Raw genomic sequence first — 19,878 nt, 5'->3', positions numbered from 1 at the left:
GACATAAGCTATTTCATTACGAAACAAAATGAAATAAACATCATCTTATTTTGTTTAGATAATATTCCAGTTTTACGCTGCGACATTCCGTAACTCGTTTTGTATATCTAATCGAATTTTATTATTTTGTTATTCTGCCTTTGAAAGCTTTTTAAATATTCATGTGTGATTACATTATAAGTTTTACGGCTTGATCATCATCATCATCAGCACATACACGTTCCCACTGCTATGAAACGGGCCTCCTATGAGGGTACAGGCCATAATCCACCACGCTGGCCAAGTGCGAGTTGGCAGATGTCACATGTCGTCGAACTTTTGATTCTTCGACATGTCGGGTTCCACACGATATTTTACCTTCACAGTTTGGCAGTGGCCATATTATAGTATAATCGATATTATTTATTACTAGCTGCGCTCCGCGGTTTCACCCGCGTGGCTCCGCTTCTGTTGGTCTTAACGTGAGGATTAGCCTATAGCCTTCCTCGATAAATGGGCTATCCAACACCGAAATAATTTTCAAATCGGACAAGACCGGTTCTTGAGATAAGTGCGTTCAAACAAACAAACAAACTCTTCAGCTTTATAATATTAGTATAGATTTATTATAATTTCTTATAGTTAGAATGATATAGACTAGACCTCGAAGATAAGTGTCATTGAGTTATAATAACGCTTTCAAAGCTGCTGAATACAGAGAAATCGAATCGCAATTTTATATTGATAATATTTTTTTCTATTTGAGTAGACGGCGACGTCGTTATCAATCACTCTGCAATCTGAATATAATAGTATAAAACACAAACATAATTTTGCTCGATTATAACGCATTGACTGTATTAGAAAAAGATTTTAATAATAAATAGCAAAGAATTTTAATTCCCAGCATTCGCAGCTCTATTATATTCCATTGGTTCATGTTAAAAATAATATTAGAACACCATTTTTATCAAAACCAAACAGTGCCCAAAATGTTTCAGAATTAAAATGTCCTTCACGATAATTCCTAAATAATCGTCAATTCATACACATGTACACGAAACAATCATGTTCATAAAATACTTGTTAAAACATTAACAACAGTATTGTACAACTTATTGAACATTCCATTTCATCGAATTTACAGTAATCTCTCTCGAGCCAAAAGTGGCCAAAGTGACCGTGTTTATGGCCCCCTTTAGTTGTTTTGATCAAAAACGAGTTTTGGGATTGGTTTGGACGCAAGGAATTTTATGTTGTGCAAGTAGTTATTAATTATTCAAGTGTTATTGGTGTTTTAGATGGGGTGAATATATTAAATGTATGAAGGAAATGATATCGAATGCGGAAATACGTTCATGAATCTAATACGATAGAAAAAGATTATACAAAAATTTCTAAAAAAACTATTTATATATAAAATTCCGGACGTAATTTATAGAGTCATGCTAATCTACACTAATATTATAAACTGGAAAACTTTGTTTGATTGTTTGTTTGATTGTAATGAATAGGCTCATAAACTACTGGACCGATTTTAAAAATTCTTTCACCATTCGATAGCTACATTATCCACGAGTAATATAGGCTATATATTATCACGCTAAGACCAACAGGAGCGGAGCCACGCGGGTGAAACCGCGCGCACGTAGTACGTGCGTTTTTAGATTCACATTATAACCATATTAAATATTCTATTCCAGGATAATCGCAACACAATTACCACCGAGTCTGACCTCATACCTTACAGTAGTAGATCCGTATCGGATAAAGTCCCCAGCAGAGAGCTTAGAGACCGACACACCTCTGCCTTTAGGGTCACAAGTATTGGTAGTATATGTGGGCAGAAAGGCGTACAATAGTTTGAAGAAACAAGCCAATAAGTTACAGGAGTTTGCGAAAAATGGAGAGGAATTAGTCAACGGGTTTAAGAAGGTATATTTCCAACAGGTTTCTTAACAATTTGGTACGTAAACATTGTTCATTTTATGCTAAAATGTGATTTTTACAGGCACAAGAAGCAGATAGAGATAGGGCTCGAGAATTTCCACAGACAGGCATGAAAAGGGACAAATCGCTACTTTTTACAGCAGTACCTGAGGAAGATCACACAATGATCTCTCCGCCGAATAGAGAAGAAGTACCAGGAGAGAAACGGAAACCCAGTATGCCTGATGTAGTACCCTTTGCCAATAAACCCAGACCGCGACCCAACAAACTGTCACTAAGCTTTAAAAACCAGAAATCATTAGAGGAAGACGTGAAAGAAGATGAAAATGTCTTCACAGGACAGACCAGTGTTTGCTCAACACCAATGGTCGAATACAAAAGATTACACGGAAACATGCTATCCATCTGCCAAAACCTGGATAGCCAAGAAAAAACTGATGTGGAACCAGACGTTCTGAAAAACATCGAAAACTGTAAAATAGACGAAAAACGCGACACGAAAACGATCCTAAATACCGACTGTGTGGCCGAACATTTTATTAATAAACCCGAACCGTTGAGGAAACTATCTAGCGTCACAGATTTGCATGATACAATACAAAAGATAACTAATAAAAACGGGTCGAAAATAAAGTTAAAAACGTCCAAAGAGGATATAGACGCGTCACCGACGGCGCAACGTAAGAACCAGAACACAATAACAATAAACGACCCATCCTTCCCAGTATTCAGAAACGACGGCATCGCGATATCCGAATCGCTTTTCAATCAGTATCTCGAACAGTATTACGCGGACATGAAAGACAAATCTAAGGAAGACAACATGTTTAATTTCAACCTCAAATTGTGCGAGATGGATAAATTCCAAGACTTCGACTCGGAGTTGGCGAAGTCCCCGCAAAGAACGCCGAAGAAAATTGCCAAGGACTCGACTAAAACTTTGTCGATTACGGACCAGTCGAGGCGGAAGTCTTTGTCGTTGCCTTTGAAATCTTTGAACACGGATTCACAGACGGAGACGGATACGATAAGCTTTAAGAAAAAGTTGACTGGAGTTCAGCTAACGCCGTTAATGGAAAAACTTAGCCATTTAGCGTTCTCGGATAAATCTAGCGGCTACAGCAGTCGAGTGATGACCCCGCTCGAGTTGAGAGACATTCTAACGCCGGGATTGGAGAAACCAATTAATTTTTCAAATAAGTATGTCATGTCCATTGTTTGATATTTATAAAATTACTTAATACCTACTCTTTTTTTCTATTTTTTTAAAGTAATATTTTGAAATTTATTTTGTTTTTTAATTAACAAAGGCTGAAGTATGAACTATATACTAAAGTTGTATTACAATTATTATTTTCACCAAGTCAACTATTTAACATTAACAAAACAGCTACATATTTGAAGTCTCTTTTTAATAACATATTGTATTGAATAAATAAATTTTGAATATCCACAGACCAAAACCCGCGCAACGCGAGTCCGACAGTGAGAGCGATAGCGAAGCGAGCGAAGGCGAAGCGAACGTTAGCGGGTTCGCTTCCCGCGCCGTGCGATGTGCGCTGTTCGTTAGCGGTCTGCACAATGTTGCTCTGTTGGAATTACTTGATTTGGAAGCCGCTAATGATGCGGATATTATTAATTCTTTGGTGAGTAAAGTAAAAACAATCCTAAGATTAAAAAAATTTGTGATATTTTTGATAATTGCGATAGCGAAGCGAGCGAAAGCGAAGCGGAATCGAGTGACCCAGTTAGTTGTGCAATAGTTATTAGCGCCCTGCACAATGTTGCTATTATATTATTAATTCATTGGTGAATAAAATAAATATACTCAGACCAAAAATGGCGAATTTATTTTCTTTTTGTCTTTGGCGAATATATTATACACACACACAACTTTTCAACTTTTCAAGTGTGATTCATATTATAATTCAATACAACTTTATTGCACCAATCGAGTGTATTGTACTTATGGAAACAATAAATTGCACTATGTATGTATTTTATATTTTTAAGTACTAAAAAGCTAACAGCCTCGCTAAAAAATATCCACACGGAATCGCTCTGTGGATATCTATTGTTCCTGCTATTTATTTATTTATTTTATTTTTACACTTAATTAATTGTACAAATAGGAAACCTTAGTATTAATTACATCTAAAAACAGAGTACAATTAACTTGGCGGCCTTATCACTAAGTAGTGATCTCTACCAGGCAACCACGGTAAAAGGTAACAAGCAAAGAGGTCACTAAAAAGGCGGGACGAGAACAGAGAAAAAAAAAAATAATAATAATAGTACTTAGCAAGAAAAACAGAAAAATAAAGACGTTTCATCATTATGATGTTTAGTACATATTATGATGATTAGTACATATTTGTATTAGATTTAATATTTTTCTTCACTATCATTTCAGTGGGAAACATCCCTAAACGCGTTGGGCCCCATAGAGCAGCAATGTGTGGAGCCCCCCGTGGCAGGGCCCGACTGTAGTGACTATAGTTACTTGCTATTGGACCCCGACTGGGGCACGGTTAAACGCGGGGGGCCCTGGGCAGCGGTGGATATAGCCACTATGGGACTAATACATAATGAATTGGAAGAGGACCCCGATTTGGCAGAGTTTATGCTCAGGTAAGACGAAGAACTAATTTAATGAATTTTCAATATAATTATTTTTTAACAAAAAAAAAGACGTGTGGCACTCGGGGACTGCCGCGGTAAAGCTATTGCATGCTATGCCTTCAAGCCACACCTCTGCCCGTCGTAGTGGGGAGCGTGAGGTTTTTCGTTACGGAATTTCTGGATTCGGTCCCCGTGCTCAAGGTCCGTGATAAAAGCTATGCAATAGCTTAAAAATCAATAAACCACCAGCTTATTGTCAGAACTAAACCAAAATTGAAATGGGATCACTACAGACTCCAGCAAACAAAAAAGAATTATCAAAATCGGTTCACCCAGAAAGGAGCATAAAATAAAAATGTTTTATGACCAAATAAGTTCTTCCTACTTTGATTTATTTATACAAAATACATTTTAACACAAACTAATATGGGTAGATTCTGTCTATTGTGCCAGAAAATTCAAGATTGACTTCCACTGCTTTTTGGTGTCGCAGTAGAGGTAGTTTATAGTCATAAAAAGGACGATAATCGAATTAAAGCAATTATTTGAATAATAATTTAGTAACTGTAAACTCCGAATTTAATTTAATTTTTAGTATTCTTTAGCGTTAGTAACTTACTACAAGAAACAGGCAAAGACACAGAGAGATAGAGAGAAGGCATTTAATTAAAAACATGCTACTGCTAAATTGCCGACTTCATTTAAAATCCAATGGAATGTACGAAATGATTCGATTATTTTTGTAAATATTGCCCATCGATAAATTGCGTTCTCATTTTTGTTTTAAAAATAAACTACAAGCTTTTAAAGGTAATAAAGAAAGTGCCTTAAAGTGTTTGTTGTCCTTCAGAGCCGGTTTTACCCAAAATTGAATTTAAACTTTAGTAAACTTTGCAAGGACTTCTAAAAATAACTTTTTATCTGTCTTAAAAAGATGCAATATGAAAATAAATTTGACACAGTCCACCCAAAAATATAATAACCAACCAACCCAAAAATATAAAAATATATTACCGAGTTTTATGTAAATTTTTGTGCATCAAGATCCAGAATGAACTGCATAATCTGAATGTTTAATTAGCTCCTTACGAATTAAGAATATAAAGTGATGTTTAAGTGATAATTAACATGAATTTTTTACTTGAAATATTTTGAATTTTACCATGTATAAAAGAGGTATAAATAAGTGCTATACAGTTATTTGCCTTTGTTGTGCTTGCCGAAGTAAAAAAATAAAACAATCAATCTTTCATTCATTGACGCCACCATTTAATAGTCTGTATAGTTCTTTTCCATTTGTATTTTTATGCTAATTACAGCATATTTTGTTAATGTTACTTTTCGAACTGCTACAATCATCTAAAATCTAAATATCTCTCCTCAGGAGCGACGACAGCGTAGTACTAGGCGCGTCGTGCGGTCGAGCGCAAATGTTCTACCAAGAGAGCGGCCCCCGACCCGCCGGCCCGCCGCCCCCATCCGATATACTCGCCACCGCACCGTTACGGGCCCGCCGTAGATTGCATAGAGATCATTGCGCTTTGCTGATATAAAATGGACCTTGTGGAGTGAAGATAAGGTTCAGTTTGGTGTGAAAAGTTTATGGATAGTGTGGTGTACAGACTTTATATCGTAAAGTAAAGAATTCTGCCGAGAGAGCGGCCTCTGACCTGCCGGCCCGCTGCCTTCTGATATACTCGCAACCGCACCGCTACGGGCCCGCCGTAGATTGCATAGAGATCATTGTGCGTTGTTAATATAAAATGGACCTTATCATGTCTGAATAGGGTTTAATTAGGTGTGAAAAGTTTATGGATAGTGTGGTGTACAGACTTTATATCGAAAAGGAAATAATTCTAGCAATAGAGAATTGTTGTGGCAAATTTATGGAATATGGGGAAGTGATAATGTAGTGTTCTGTGAACTTTATTGTGTTGGAATAAAACTCTTATTCGATTGACACCTCGTAAGAATTATAACATCTAATTTGATAATATCTAATTTTGAACAGACATAATTATATTGATGTTGTTCTAAATTGATTCGTAATGTGTGCTAATAGATCTCAAATTGGAGTGACATCTTAAGGAAACATCTCATCTGTGTGCTATTGCAATTGAAACGGACTGAATAATTGGTAATAGGTTTGTAAACGTGACCTATTTCTATTGGAATATGACTCATGAATTCTTTTGATATGACGTTTTCAAATATGACCCAAATTCATTTGAAATCTTGACGTGACAAAAATTCCGCGTTTTAACTACTATAATATATGTATCATTGTGTTATAATGTTTTCTGAAATTATATTTTCATGCAACGATCATGATAATTGCGTGGTGCAAATGTAATCTGAACCTCATCTCGTGGTTTATATGTAAAGTTAGACGAGAGTAACCATCTACGTGTGTTTCATGTGAATTGACCCTTATTTCAATGTTATAAGAAGTAAACATTGGAGTAAACTATATGTCAAAGTAAACTGGGACAAAGCGTGTGTCAAGTTTTGCAATTATAATTTTTTTCATTTCATTAACTACCTAAATACTCTTGTCATGCTAAAATGCACCTTATTGCAAATTTTTAACGCTGATATTTGCTCCATAACCAGTGATAACCAGTAAAAAACCATAAAGTACCAGTAAGTAACCATAAAAACGTAGTTATTACATAAATTAAGACTTGAGATGACGTCAATTGAAACTAACTTAAATAAGAAGATTCTTCCAAAAGATTATTTCTAATAGAACTTCAACATACTTTAAAGAAAATGCAAAGGCGCATTTAATACTCTGACCCTATTATTACTTAAACTATACATATACCTATGCAAAGTTATAAACACTTAGAAATCATCCTAACAAAACATTCCTAATATTATGGATCTCATGTTTTATGACTTGTTTATGAATAACCTTTGCATATTTTCTATTTTTAATCGATCGATTTGAATGAAGAATAATTTAAATTTTAACAATAATTTAATGCAGGATAGAACTTGTGTTGAACTAAAATTAGGTCCTTTTTCTTTTGGAGAGAAGAGCTAAATTATTTAGCATTTGGATACATTTATCCAAAATAAACATTGTTCAGTTATGTACTAGACATACTATTATGTTTTGAATACTTTTATGTGTTTCTAAATTTCTAATACACTTTTCTACATTTTATCATTCCAAAAATTGTATTTATTCAGACAGAGCCTATACATGGCAGCACTTATCTTATTAATCTAATATATAAAAATCAATGCCACTTTTCGTTGTAATTCCATAACTCGAGAACGGCTGAACCGATTTCGATAATTCTTTTTTTATTATATTCCTTGAAGTACGAGGATGGTTCTTATGTAGAGAAAACGTAAACATGTACCACGGGCGAAGCCGGGGCGGACCGCTACTATGTTATAATATTCTTAAGTTTTTAATTTATCTGTTCAGACTTGTTAGACTCTGGACAATAAATGTAGACTTTTAACTGCATTGAAAATGTATTAATTCCGTAATTTATGCTTAGTATTAGTTGTAGATATTCGATTAGTATTATAGTAGGATTGTTATTTTTCTTTGTAGACGTAACTATAGATAGTAGAGAGACAGTTGTCCTTAAATTGGACGTTAGAATTTTTATATATTCGCTATAACATTTAACCTCTTCTATCTATCCACAATATAACTCCATATTAAAAACATTCAACTAAGTAGCCGTAAGTTTACATGATCCGTACATATCTTTGATGCCATCTCGAAAAGTAAATTTATTTACAATATTTCGCAACAATTTAGAATTTTATTGCAAAGCTCGTCTGATCCGTTTGACATAAAGTTGCATTTTGGCGGTAATTTTTATGTCATACAGATTATATATTACGAAAGTATGGCGTCCGAAACAATTTTAATATCTTTATTCCAGCCATAGAAATGAAGCTATACTTATCTATGCTACGCTAGCTTGTAATGTCCGGCCATATATCTACAGCTAGTCATGCTCAATCTTGCCGTCTGGTAGCTTCATATTTTTAATTTGTGGGTCTTAGACCTTATCTACCTACTTTATGTAAGGTAGATGCCAAATAATATGCTAGAAGCTTAGATCGGCATTTTGATGTATCCTTAGAAATCTAAATAACGAGACACTAGAAGTCGTAAGCACGCGTGACCTTGTCGCCATTCAGGTGACTTCCAAGCCACCAGTGCGTTCGTCGCTATTCAGTTGCTCTCGATACGTGCGTGTGTAAACATGGTATGTTTCATCACTTCCCATTGCGGAAATTCATCCTGTTATACTAATAAAGGAATAACATTTCATCGGTACCTAATTATTTTTTTGTAGAAATAATGACATTATAGCACTTCTATAGTGTTTTGTTATTTAGATTTCTATGATCTTAGCCTTTATCTTAAAATATATCGAAGCCGTCTATTTTGTGTCAGTATTTAAGATTTTTTGCATTCCATATTTGTTGCTTTAGATGTATATTCCATATTTTTAACATGGGATTCTTGCAATATGTGCTGTAATATGTTTGTTATGCTTAACATGTTCGTTTTATATGGTATTTCGTTTTATTTTTAAGCTATTGCATAGCTTCTATCGCGGGCCTTGAGCGCGGGGACCGAATCGAGAAATTCCGTAACGAAAAAACCTCACGCTCCCCACTCCGACGGGCGGAGGTGTGGCTTGAAGGCATAGCATGCAATAGCGCAACCGCGGCAGTCCCCGAGTGCCACACGTCTTTTTTTATTAATAATTTTGTATTCGGAATGAGATATCCACAATAAAAGATTTGTAGTATATTTATTGTCAGATTATTATCAGTTTCTTAGATTGTTGTTACATTTTAATTTTGAATACTGTACATTATATTATCGATGTCATAGAATTCTGTTAATTTATACCATTGTTACTTATATTTTGTTGTTCTTGTTTATTTCAGTATTAGTGAGGGCATTTTATATGCGAGCGTATGTTTTTACCTATTTTTACAATATCTAAGCATTGTAGCATCAGTTTTTATTGTAATCATTACCATTGTTTTTATGTCTTGTCCAAATGTATAGTTATGTATAATCTTTTATAAAAAAAAAACTACACCGATTTGTATGAAATTTGATTTGTAAATTATACTATACTAGATTTCCGCCCGCGTTTTAAAAATAAAAACTCACTAGTTCCCGTTCCCGTGGGATATCCGGGATAAAACCTATCCTATTTGTTAATCCAAGTTACCCTCAATATGTGTGCTAAATTTCAATGTAATCGGTTCAGTAGTATTTGCGTGAAAGAGTAACAAACACACACACACACATCCTCACAGACTTTCGCATTTATAATATTACTGGGAGTAGGATACTTTTAATTCATTGTACAGAAAAAAACAATGAATTTAATACTTAACTACTGTAGAAAACTGTCTTCCGATGCGCAGGCGCCGCTCGTTCCACACTCTATAATATCTTATGTTTAAGCAATGGTGATGATTTTTAATAAAATTTGTATATTTTACAGAGTTTGTATCTTTTCAACTGTACATAACATATTATATTGTTAAAGTGAAACTTTTATTACATCGTCTCAAACTTTTTGGTCTGTGTAGCGCATGTCGCGTGACGCACGATACGTACTAATTTTTAGTTAAATGTCTGTAGTGTGAAAAAAAGTTTCACTTTTACCGTGGTTTCATAAAACCACACAACATTTTTTACGATTTTGCCTATTTCTAAGTTGTACCAGAATCTTGAATGTATGTAATCAAATAATTTGTAATTTTCGATACAAACTCGTATACTCAATATAGCAACAGGTGTTTTTGCTTTGACTTTATACTGGCAATAACTATTCTTTGGTATTATATTCGTCCAAAACTATTTTGATCAAAAAGTGTTACACCGTTTTGAACCTGCGCAATGCCATCTCAGAAACAAGTGCCAATACATAATGCGCTATTTATTTATACTTCTTATACATAGATATTTTTAAGAACTTTAAAAAAACCCGATAGTGAGATTTTTTTGTTAACTTTACTCGTACGTGTAATACTATACTGAGAATAAAATATTACAAATATGTTGTGGTTTTATTTCATACTTATATATTATGATGAATGAGCATAACTAAATAGATTGCTTTTACTAAGTGTACAAAATTACTTCTTATCATTGAGGTATTACTACGTATAGAGAGGACACCACGAACAAAATCTGTGCGACAAGCGGGGCGGCTAATGAGTCATACACGTAGATATTCTGCCTCTTATTACTTATACATTAAAACCAATCAATGAAACAAAAAAAAATATTGTTTATCTTATTAAAAAAATATGAATAAACTTATCAATTGAAACCAATCAATGTAACAAAAATTGGTTTGAGCCGATTGGCTCTAACTCGTGTTACAAATATCACTACTACACGATGTCCTCTCTAGTACGTAGTACATAGTAACTCAATGCTTCTTATTCAGTATAATAAGCTACATAGTATGATGATCCCAAGACATTTAGATTGAAAATTAGGTTTCCCCCAAACATGAAAATAAAAGATATTAATTATTGATGTTATTTTATCAAAGTTATTATGCAATTTCTTCAGAAATATTTATGAAGTATATAATATTATTATGTGTTTTTACTATAGATAGGATGTCGAAAGGATAGATAAGGTGGGAAAGACTACAATGAAGAAGAATCCAATGTTATTTAAAAAAATCATTATTTATTAACAACTCGTTCACAACACAAGTCTACACTAAAATACGATATCATCAAACTAAATAATAATAATTATATATATATAAAATACAAATTCTACGGAATCGAATAGAAATACGTACGAGTCACTCAAAAAATATCTGTGTAGGGTGTGGTTAATTTGTATTGGAACAATTTGTTGAAAGAATATGATCTGATGGCGGATCTTCTTGGTATCGGAGCTTGCACAGACCGATCATATTCTTTACAAGTTCGCGAAACTTCGGTTCTCAAGCCGGCGGCCCCTTCTTTCGGCGACCAATATAGATTTGCAAAATTCAAAACTTCAACACAGTTAGTTTTTCAAGGAACTTCATCCTTTACTTCTTGTTTCAATACCTTTTCAAACAAACAAAATCAATATTAGACTTAGTTGTAAATCTTTTATTATCATCTAACGTTTGCGTTACATCTAGTGGCTACCTTACATCTAGACCCTTATCTCGCGAGTTACAACTATGACTGTTTAGCCGTTCGCGACATTTCTCTATAAATGCATATCCGGCTACATTTGGGAAGTGGTGGTGTATAAAAAATGTCTGAAGTGACGTCACCGTCGCGAGACTAATACCGACCTGCAAAGTCAAAGAGCAATGTAATCACGCGGCACTTCGGGAACAGCACACGGCACGTGGTCGGGCCTGTCTGTGGACGAATGGAGGGCACTTGCACGGAAAATACTTCGTTTATATTAATCAAATATTACTTTAATAATACCGCGTACTAAGGTTACAAAAATTTCAATTAAAAAGAATAAAAAATTAACGCGAAGCTGCATAAAGCGCAACGTTGTAATAACAAGAAATTTAGGACATATTCCAAATAATAGGAGACAGTTTCTTTTCAATTTTTCTAAAAAACAAAGTATTTCGAAACAAAATCACATTTTCCATCACACCAAAACAATAACAGTGTCATAGAAAATGCACATCGTAATTTTATATTCCTCTCCATTCCTCCAAGATAAGGGATCTGACCAGTATACAATAAAATCGGGACATCTTCAGACCAAATGCTTGAAGAAAAATATTAATAAAATACAACATAAATAGAAGATATTTACCACTTCCTTAACACTTTCTGAGAAAATTTTAGAGAAACAGATTAAAAAGAACATAGTAGAAATACATACAGTAAGATAACACATTTAAAAATGACATATACATACATGCAGCGTTTTGTGACATATAAATACTTACATATAAACCAACATTGGGAGATTGAAGGATTTTTTCAATCCATATTGTCTCGAACAATATTCGAGGTAATTTTTTTTTATGCAAATGATTGATATATAAAATTTATTGTAGTATTTAGCATCAATTACTGTTGCAAAGTGAATTTATTATCATTTACATATATCGAAAGATTAAGGGCAAGCGTGAAGCGTAACTTACTCGGGTAGTAGAACTTCATACTTCGCGATAACAGCGCCGTTTGACAGTAGCATGTTTCTGCGTAGTGACTGTATGATAGTGCGGTATGGCGGTATAACTTTGGGGTAATGTATGGGCGGTATCATTGCGAGCGTTACTTACGGGTCGATTAGCAGCGTTTCTTACAGCACTGCTGCACTAATGCTGTTGTATTGCGCACAAGTGCTGTGTTGCAGTATGACGGTAGTGCGGTATGGTGGTATGAATGTCCGGTAATGCGTGGACGGCATTTCTACGAGCACTGGTGTTACTTACGGGCCGAGTAGCAGCCACTCCCCACAATACTGCTGCACTAATGCTGTTCTAACGTTGTGTACAAACGTTGTCTCGTAGTACGGCGGTAAGCGGTGCCGGTAGTGCGGTACAGCGGTGCGGCGGTACTGCGGTATCACTTACGCGGCGAGTAGGAGCGCTCCCGCTCGTAGCGGCGCGAGCGGCGGTAGTGCGGCGAGGGCGAGCGGTGCCGGTAGTGCGGTAGTGCGGTACAGCGGTGCGGCGGTACTGCGGTATCACTTACGCGGCGAGTAGGAGCGCTCCCGCTCGTAGCGGCGCGAGCGGCGGTAGTGCGGCGAGGGCGAGCGGTGCCGGTAGCCGCGCGCGTAGTAGTCGCGCTCCCGGTAGCCGCCGCCGCCGCGGTAGTAGTAGTCGCTGGAAAGGAACAAAAGTATATGAATACTGTTGAACTGGTACCGGTTATGGTATAACGGTACCGGAAAAGAAGTGTAAAAGTAGTGTCGGTAAAGTGGCATAAAATAGTGTTTAAGTTGTGGTGGACGGTGAAAATTTATGCACTTAATAAATGTAAAAAAAAACTACTCACTCTCTGTCGCGCCCGCGTCTGTCATATCCATTGTCACCTCGTCCAAGACTGAAAAAGTAATTTACCAAATTAGTTTCCACAATAAAACAATTTTCTAATAATTCAAAACACTCATTATTTTAATTAAAAAAATATCCTGATTTCAATCATTATTTAAGCATGCACTTTCCTTCCAACAACATAGTACACAAAATTTTGGAAATAAAGTTATTGTTTATTGTTTAAAGTCACTCACTGTGTAGGTTTCCCCATATAAATGCCGGGTGTTGGCGTGTGCGCTCTCTGTGTGATCGAGAAGTCCACCCTGATCCGCCTGCCGTCAATCTCCATGCCGGTGCACTCGTTCTTCGCAACTTTTGCGTTTTCTTGCGACTCGAAGTATACAAAGCAGAAACCGCGCGAGCGACCGGTCTGGGAACAGAGTAGATTTAGATTTAATATTATGAAATAGGTAAATTATGTACCTAAGTAAAAATAATATTTGCTGAAAATGTAACTTATCAATTAAATAAAAACCGGCCAAGTGCGAGTCGGGCTCGCGCACAAAGGGTTCCGTAGCAGCAAATATAATAAACTTATTATTTACAGTTAAATCAACCTATCTCAAAAACTATAAGAGATACTTTGATCAAACCAAAAATCGTTGAAAGAGTTAATTAGCATGCATCACCTCTATTTTTTTTAGAATTTTATACCCCGTAGTTATAAAAATAGAGGGGGGGGGACATACTTTTTACGACTTTGAGAGCTGATATCTCAAAAACCGTTCACTTTAAGAAAAATGTTTTTTAGAAAACTTTATATCATTTTAAAAGACCTTTCCATTGATACCCCACACGGGTATGTACATCGAAAAAAAAAATTTCATCCCTCAGTTACATGTATGGGGGGCCCCACCCCCAATTCTTTTTTTTACTATTTAGTGTCATATTTTTGTAGCGGTTCATACAACACATATTCCCATCAAATTTCATCACTGTAGTACTTATAGTTTCCGAGTAAATCGGCTGTGACAGACGGACAGACGGACAGACGGACAGACGGACATGACGAAACTATAAGGGTTCCGTTTTTGCCATTTTGGCAACGGAACCCTAAAAATTAAAGAATTAAAGAAAAAAAATGTTAGTTAAATTATGACTAAGTAAAGAGTAATTGTAATTGATAATGGCTTTCACACTTGATAAATACATTTTTAATAACACACACTTGAAAAGTTATTTGATAACCGACTTTCTAGAAACTTGATAAATAAACTATATAACACGACAAATTAATCAGATTTACATACCTTTGCGTCAATAACAACTTGTACTTTGTCAACTTGTCCATATTTGGAAAAAATGTGATGAATTTGCTGTTCCGTAGTGTACAGACTCAGTCCGAAAACACCGAGGCATCGGGATGGCGTTGGGTTCTCCTGAAAAAAGAGAACACTAAAACTTGTGGTATGGTGCCTCTCTACATAAAACAAAACTGCAAAGAAGCTTAAAAAATTGTCATTGCCATTTTTAATTAATAAAAAACAAAAAATAGGTAAGAAAAAAATAACTTTACAGTCACTACTACTATATGGTCATGTTATACCATTTTAAAATCATTTAATGTACAGTTAAATTTCATGCTCAGTTGTCATAACATTATTCTTTCTGAGAGTATGTTTATCAAGACAAATTGTAATGGTATCAATCTGGTTAGCACCTTTTAAATGAGGTTATTGAAAATGTTACATGCATGCATTAAAAACTGAACCCTTCCAAGTAGTCGGGAAGACAAGCAAATTAGTTTTAAGCAGTGTTTTGTTACTTTATCTACACTATTTGAAACTACATAATATACATACATAAATATTACCTTCAAAGCTCTCTTTTTAGTGCGATATTTGTAATATTAAGATGTTATATTAGAATATTATTAATATTTAATAACTCAGCCCCCGGAATCACAGACACAATAGAAAATCTATTGTGTCGTGGTCCGATCGGGTCACTCGGGGCTCAATGGGTTAAAATATATGTATGTGCAAATGGGCCTTTAGTAAACTAACATATTTTCCAGTTAGCTCACTCTAAATCCACTCTTTACTCTTCCAACATATAGGATACTAATACGTATAAGTACTTCGTACAAGCATTTCTGTGTTGGAAAATTCAAATTCAATTTATTTCATAGTGATGTTTTTGTCAATTTGTAAATTGTAATTCTCTAAACAAAATTAAAACTCTATGTTTATTTTCTAACTTAAGTTATATGCATGTTAAACTAATGAAACATCATTAGCTTAAGTACCTACTAATTAAATTAGCATCATTTATTATATTAATTATAATTTACAAATGTATCACTTAAACTACATAATTAATGAACTATTGTAAGTAAATACATATATATATATAGCAAACAAAACTAGCTGCTAGCAAAATTATGTGATCGTTAAACATGACTAGGAGTATGGTAACTAACATTGTGACCAGATAACTTTATGTACATATAGAGAAGAGATGGTACAAAATAGCAAGTCTACTATACAAAACAAAACACTGCCCACCCCATCTCTACCCACCACCCAGCGCCCACAACACTTAGCACTTAAAACTAATAAAGCATGCACGTAATATGGTTTGGATACAATCAAACTTACACCACTCACCCTGTCGCCTGTGTGCCGCCTTCGCGACGACATGGGGCTGTGCGAGTGCGAGCGGCCGCGCGGCGTGTACGAGCGCGAGCGCGAGCGCGAGTAGCGCGCCGAGCGGTAGCGCCGCGGGGACACAGAACGGGAACGAGTGCTGCAACGATAGAGGAGTTGTTGTATTAACATTCCTAACATAACACTGGTTGCCCGCAGCTTCGCTTGCGTGGAAAAGATAAATTTTCATGGTATAAGTTTTCATCCCCTATTTTAGGTACCCCTTTAGGGGATGAATTTTCTAAAATCCTTTCTTAGGGGACGCCTACGTTATGACATCTACCTGTATGCCAAATTTCAGCCCGATACGTTCAGTGGTTTCGGCTGTGCGTTTATAGATCACTATATTAGTCACCTTTAAGTTTTATATATTATATAACATATCATCTTATGCAGGAACGGGTGCTGCAATATAACATATTATAACCTTTGACTTATAATATTAAATGTATGCAAAACTAGATTTCCACCCATACTCAAAGATAAGCTTGCATAGTTCCCGTTCCTATGGGATTTCCAGTATAAAAAGTAGCCTATGTCTTATTATGAGTCTTCAGCTAAGACATAGGCTCCATAATACAATAACATAAACATACAAAATTTCATTGTAATCAGTTCAGTAGTAATTTATAATATTAGTAGGATTTATACAATAACTTTTCAAATAGTGTTAACACATATATCTAAAAAAATTGTAATTTCCCTTTCCGACAATTTTTTGTAATAAATTGTTCCTTTTTGGATGGACATATAAAATATGAACCCATATCCAGTCTTACATTTGTTATGTTTGTATCTTATTCATGTGTGTCTTATGTTTGTTTTTTTTTCTTATACATGTGTAAACCTCGGAACTTATTTTGATGAAACTTCGCTGTGGTGTAATTTATGTACCAGGATAACACTAAAGCTATATAGATACTATCTTTTACCAGCCGGTTTCGCCTTGGGTAAAACCACTAGGCACAGCTAGTGCTATAAGTGCCAAAATATAGTGCCGATTCAATTTACTCCAGTAGCAATATTATCAAAATGCAATTGCATAGTGTGCCATAGACATTGCTGAAATTTAATTTGGAGTAATATTTCACAACTACAGTCTTTAATAAAAAACTGACGGGGTTTACCAACACATGAATCATTACACTTTGATAAAATATTTTCTCTTAAAGAAATGTATTTTATAACTCACACACACAATGATTGTATATTCATGAAACCGGCAATTAATAACATAACATAGAAATGTGACACTGGGTCTTCGCTTTTATTTACAGTTACAAAGCTTATTTTAATAAACATCTGCCTGACCTAAATTATTTTGTATTTCACATATTTGTACACATAGTTTTGACGACACTAGTATGTGTTGCATTAACCAATATACCTACTTCCTTTTAGCACTTTTTGCATGCATTCATAACAGGAAAGTAACGCAAGAATGGCTATGATTGCTGACAACAAAAATGTTTTGAATGTGGCGTGCGTTATCACATAATATCCTGTAATTTTAGCATGTAAATTATTATAATTGCCATTTACATTAAACTGAATTACTTACATTTTTATACACATCCCCGTTACATATTTATTGATAAGACTTTAATTATATGATAACAATATAATTAGTAACAATATCAAAGATTTGTATAAAATTTGAGAAAATGTAGGGTGAAATTAATGGAAATATGTTCCTCATTCATTGTAGATGATAAATGAAACTAGAAATTTTTCTTTAGTTTTCATTATTCAAAGATAAAACCAGCACAGTAACAAGTTTTCAATTATCGTAAAAACGAAGCACGCGTAAACGTTATCAGCAATAACGTTTCTGTTATTGATAAAACAATGTGTGTTTTATTGATCAAACACACAAGCTGCCTACCATTGTATAGTCACTATACAATGGTAGGCAGCTTGTGTTGTACTATACTATAGTGTATACTTTTTGAGCGGGCATACATATCTACAATACAATATAAATTATAATTTATCTCATGCTATTGTTATTTTAACATATTTGTAATAGAATCTCATTATTTAAAAACACATCCAGTAGGCGTATGATTATAGAGGTCACATAATTTACATCAAATGATCAAGTTCTAAAAATTTATTCAAAATTGCGGTACCGTTTTTTTTAATATATTATTGCGCAACTCGTTGCCTTGACAGCAAGGTTATATCGATAAAAAAACAACTACGGAAATGCTATTAAATCTTTGCAAATAACTAGAAATCTCTGCTTTTAACTACAATAATCAAAAAAATGCTGTAATTGTAGACTTACGGGCTCCTATACTTCCGGCTTGATGCTTTTGGCGGCGGCGGTGTTCTCGACCGGCTTCTGGTGTGTCCCCGAGACATGGTTGGAGGCTTTGGTACTGGCTCCCTAGACCCGTTGCGGGTCCTAGAGCGGCTCCTCTGAAATTACCAGAAATACAATCGCACCAAATAACCTCACGCGCCCCGGCAAAATAAAACGTACATAGCTTCAACCATAACTAAAAAGTCAAGTTAATTATAGTACCTCTCGATCCGACATGTTGCACAAAACAAAAGAAATAACAATCGTTTACTATTATTAAATAAGCACAATAATTATTCTAATTTTAGATCGCGGTTAAAAACAAAACCGATCATGCGAAAGCCGACAACGCGGTCGAGAGAGAAACAAAATGGCGTCTTTTATAACCGCGGTCCGCGGCGCATTCACAACTTGAAGCGGCCCGAGGCGTGCAACCACAGACTACATAATATATATTTTTTATCTCATAATTTAAATTATTTTGAATTTCAAATAACTTTAATGTTTCTTATACCTATTATGATGTAAAACGACTAGGATATAATATATATATAGCACTAGCTTTCCGCCCGCGGCTTCGCCCGCGTTTTCAAAGAAAAGCCCGTTCCCGTAGGATTTCCGGGATAAAACCTATCCTATGTCCTTTCTCGGGTATCAAAATATCTCTATACCAAATTTCGTGCAAATTGGTTCAGTAGTTAAGGCGTGATTGAGTAACAGACAGACATACAGACAGAGTTACTTTCGAATTTATAATATTAGTATGGATTGAATAAGTTTCATAATAGCATGCAATAATGAAAAGTGTTGCTGAATTATTGTTTTATCTATTAAATCTCTGTCGAAATGCAATCAGATAACATAATTGCTCATTAAGAAAGTTCATTAGTGAAATAATTAATGTTAAAGCTCCTAAAACAGGGCTATCTTATTATTAGATAAATAGCAGCGAATAGAAAATTTTATCAAGCAACCAGCAACTCACTATCACTTTGCTCTTAAATAGGTTCACAAAATCTCTTTATATATAAGTATATATAAAGTAACGTATGTTATATAAGGGCAATTTCGTATGATACGTATGATACGTTGCTATGGGAGAGATTATACTGGTCAGTCGTTACATACTTTTGGAATGTATTATAAAAGTCCTAGTAAATCAATTTTATACCACCTTTTTCAACAACTCCAGTTGTTATTCCAGTTACATCTTTAGTTAAGTGCATTTCCACAGTACGGTTAAAAAATTGAGTGCTATAGAAACGATGGAAATATTGAATGGAAGTTAGGCAAGGCGGAAGGGCTGGCTTTTGTGCGAGAGTAT

The 19,878-nt window shown here is 34.9% G+C and overlaps 2 protein-coding genes across 6 annotated transcripts in view; one reads left to right on the top strand and one right to left on the bottom strand.

Moving 5' to 3' along the window:
• LOC123696518 overlaps nt 1-7,779 on the top strand; it is a 28,791-nt gene extending 21,012 nt beyond the window's left edge. For 2 of the 3 annotated variants that reach the window (XM_045642778.1, XM_045642779.1), the window contains 5 exons: nt 1,683-1,914; nt 1,991-3,129; nt 3,386-3,575; nt 4,343-4,560; nt 5,936-7,779. In XM_045642778.1, the coding sequence (XP_045498734.1) occupies nt 1,683-1,914; nt 1,991-3,129; nt 3,386-3,575; nt 4,343-4,560; nt 5,936-6,104 (1,948 nt within the window). In that variant the 3' untranslated portion in view covers nt 6,105-7,779. The remainder of the gene's footprint in view (nt 1-1,682; nt 1,915-1,990; nt 3,130-3,385; nt 3,576-4,342; nt 4,561-5,935) is intronic. The other variant, XR_006752090.1, reaches the window with a different exon arrangement.
• A 3,467-nt stretch (nt 7,780-11,246) lies between these two features.
• On the bottom strand, nt 11,247-18,940 carry LOC123696528 (transformer-2 protein homolog alpha). Of its 3 annotated transcripts, none has more exons than XM_045642802.1 (8): nt 18,777-18,940; nt 18,537-18,670; nt 16,199-16,346; nt 14,849-14,977; nt 13,793-13,968; nt 13,558-13,605; nt 13,255-13,385; nt 11,247-11,876 (listed from the first exon to the last, which is right to left on the bottom strand). In XM_045642802.1, the coding sequence occupies exons 1-8, from the start codon at nt 18,789-18,791 to the stop codon at nt 11,866-11,868; spliced, it is 792 nt and encodes a 263-aa protein (XP_045498758.1). In that variant the 5' UTR covers nt 18,792-18,940; the 3' UTR covers nt 11,247-11,865. The 3 variants fall into 3 exon arrangements, with proteins under 3 accessions (XP_045498758.1, XP_045498756.1, XP_045498757.1); XM_045642800.1 differs by having other exon boundaries at nt 11,247-11,640; XM_045642801.1 differs by having other exon boundaries at nt 11,247-11,640; nt 14,849-14,974.
• Nucleotides 18,941-19,878: the final 938 nt, after the last annotated feature.

The sequence above is a fragment of the Colias croceus genome, chromosome 12, assembly GCF_905220415.1.
Source record: "Colias croceus chromosome 12, ilColCroc2.1".
NCBI lineage: Eukaryota > Metazoa > Arthropoda > Insecta > Lepidoptera > Pieridae > Colias > Colias croceus.
The sequence above is the reverse complement of the archived record's forward strand: the minus strand, read 5'-3'. Positions and strand labels throughout refer to the sequence as shown.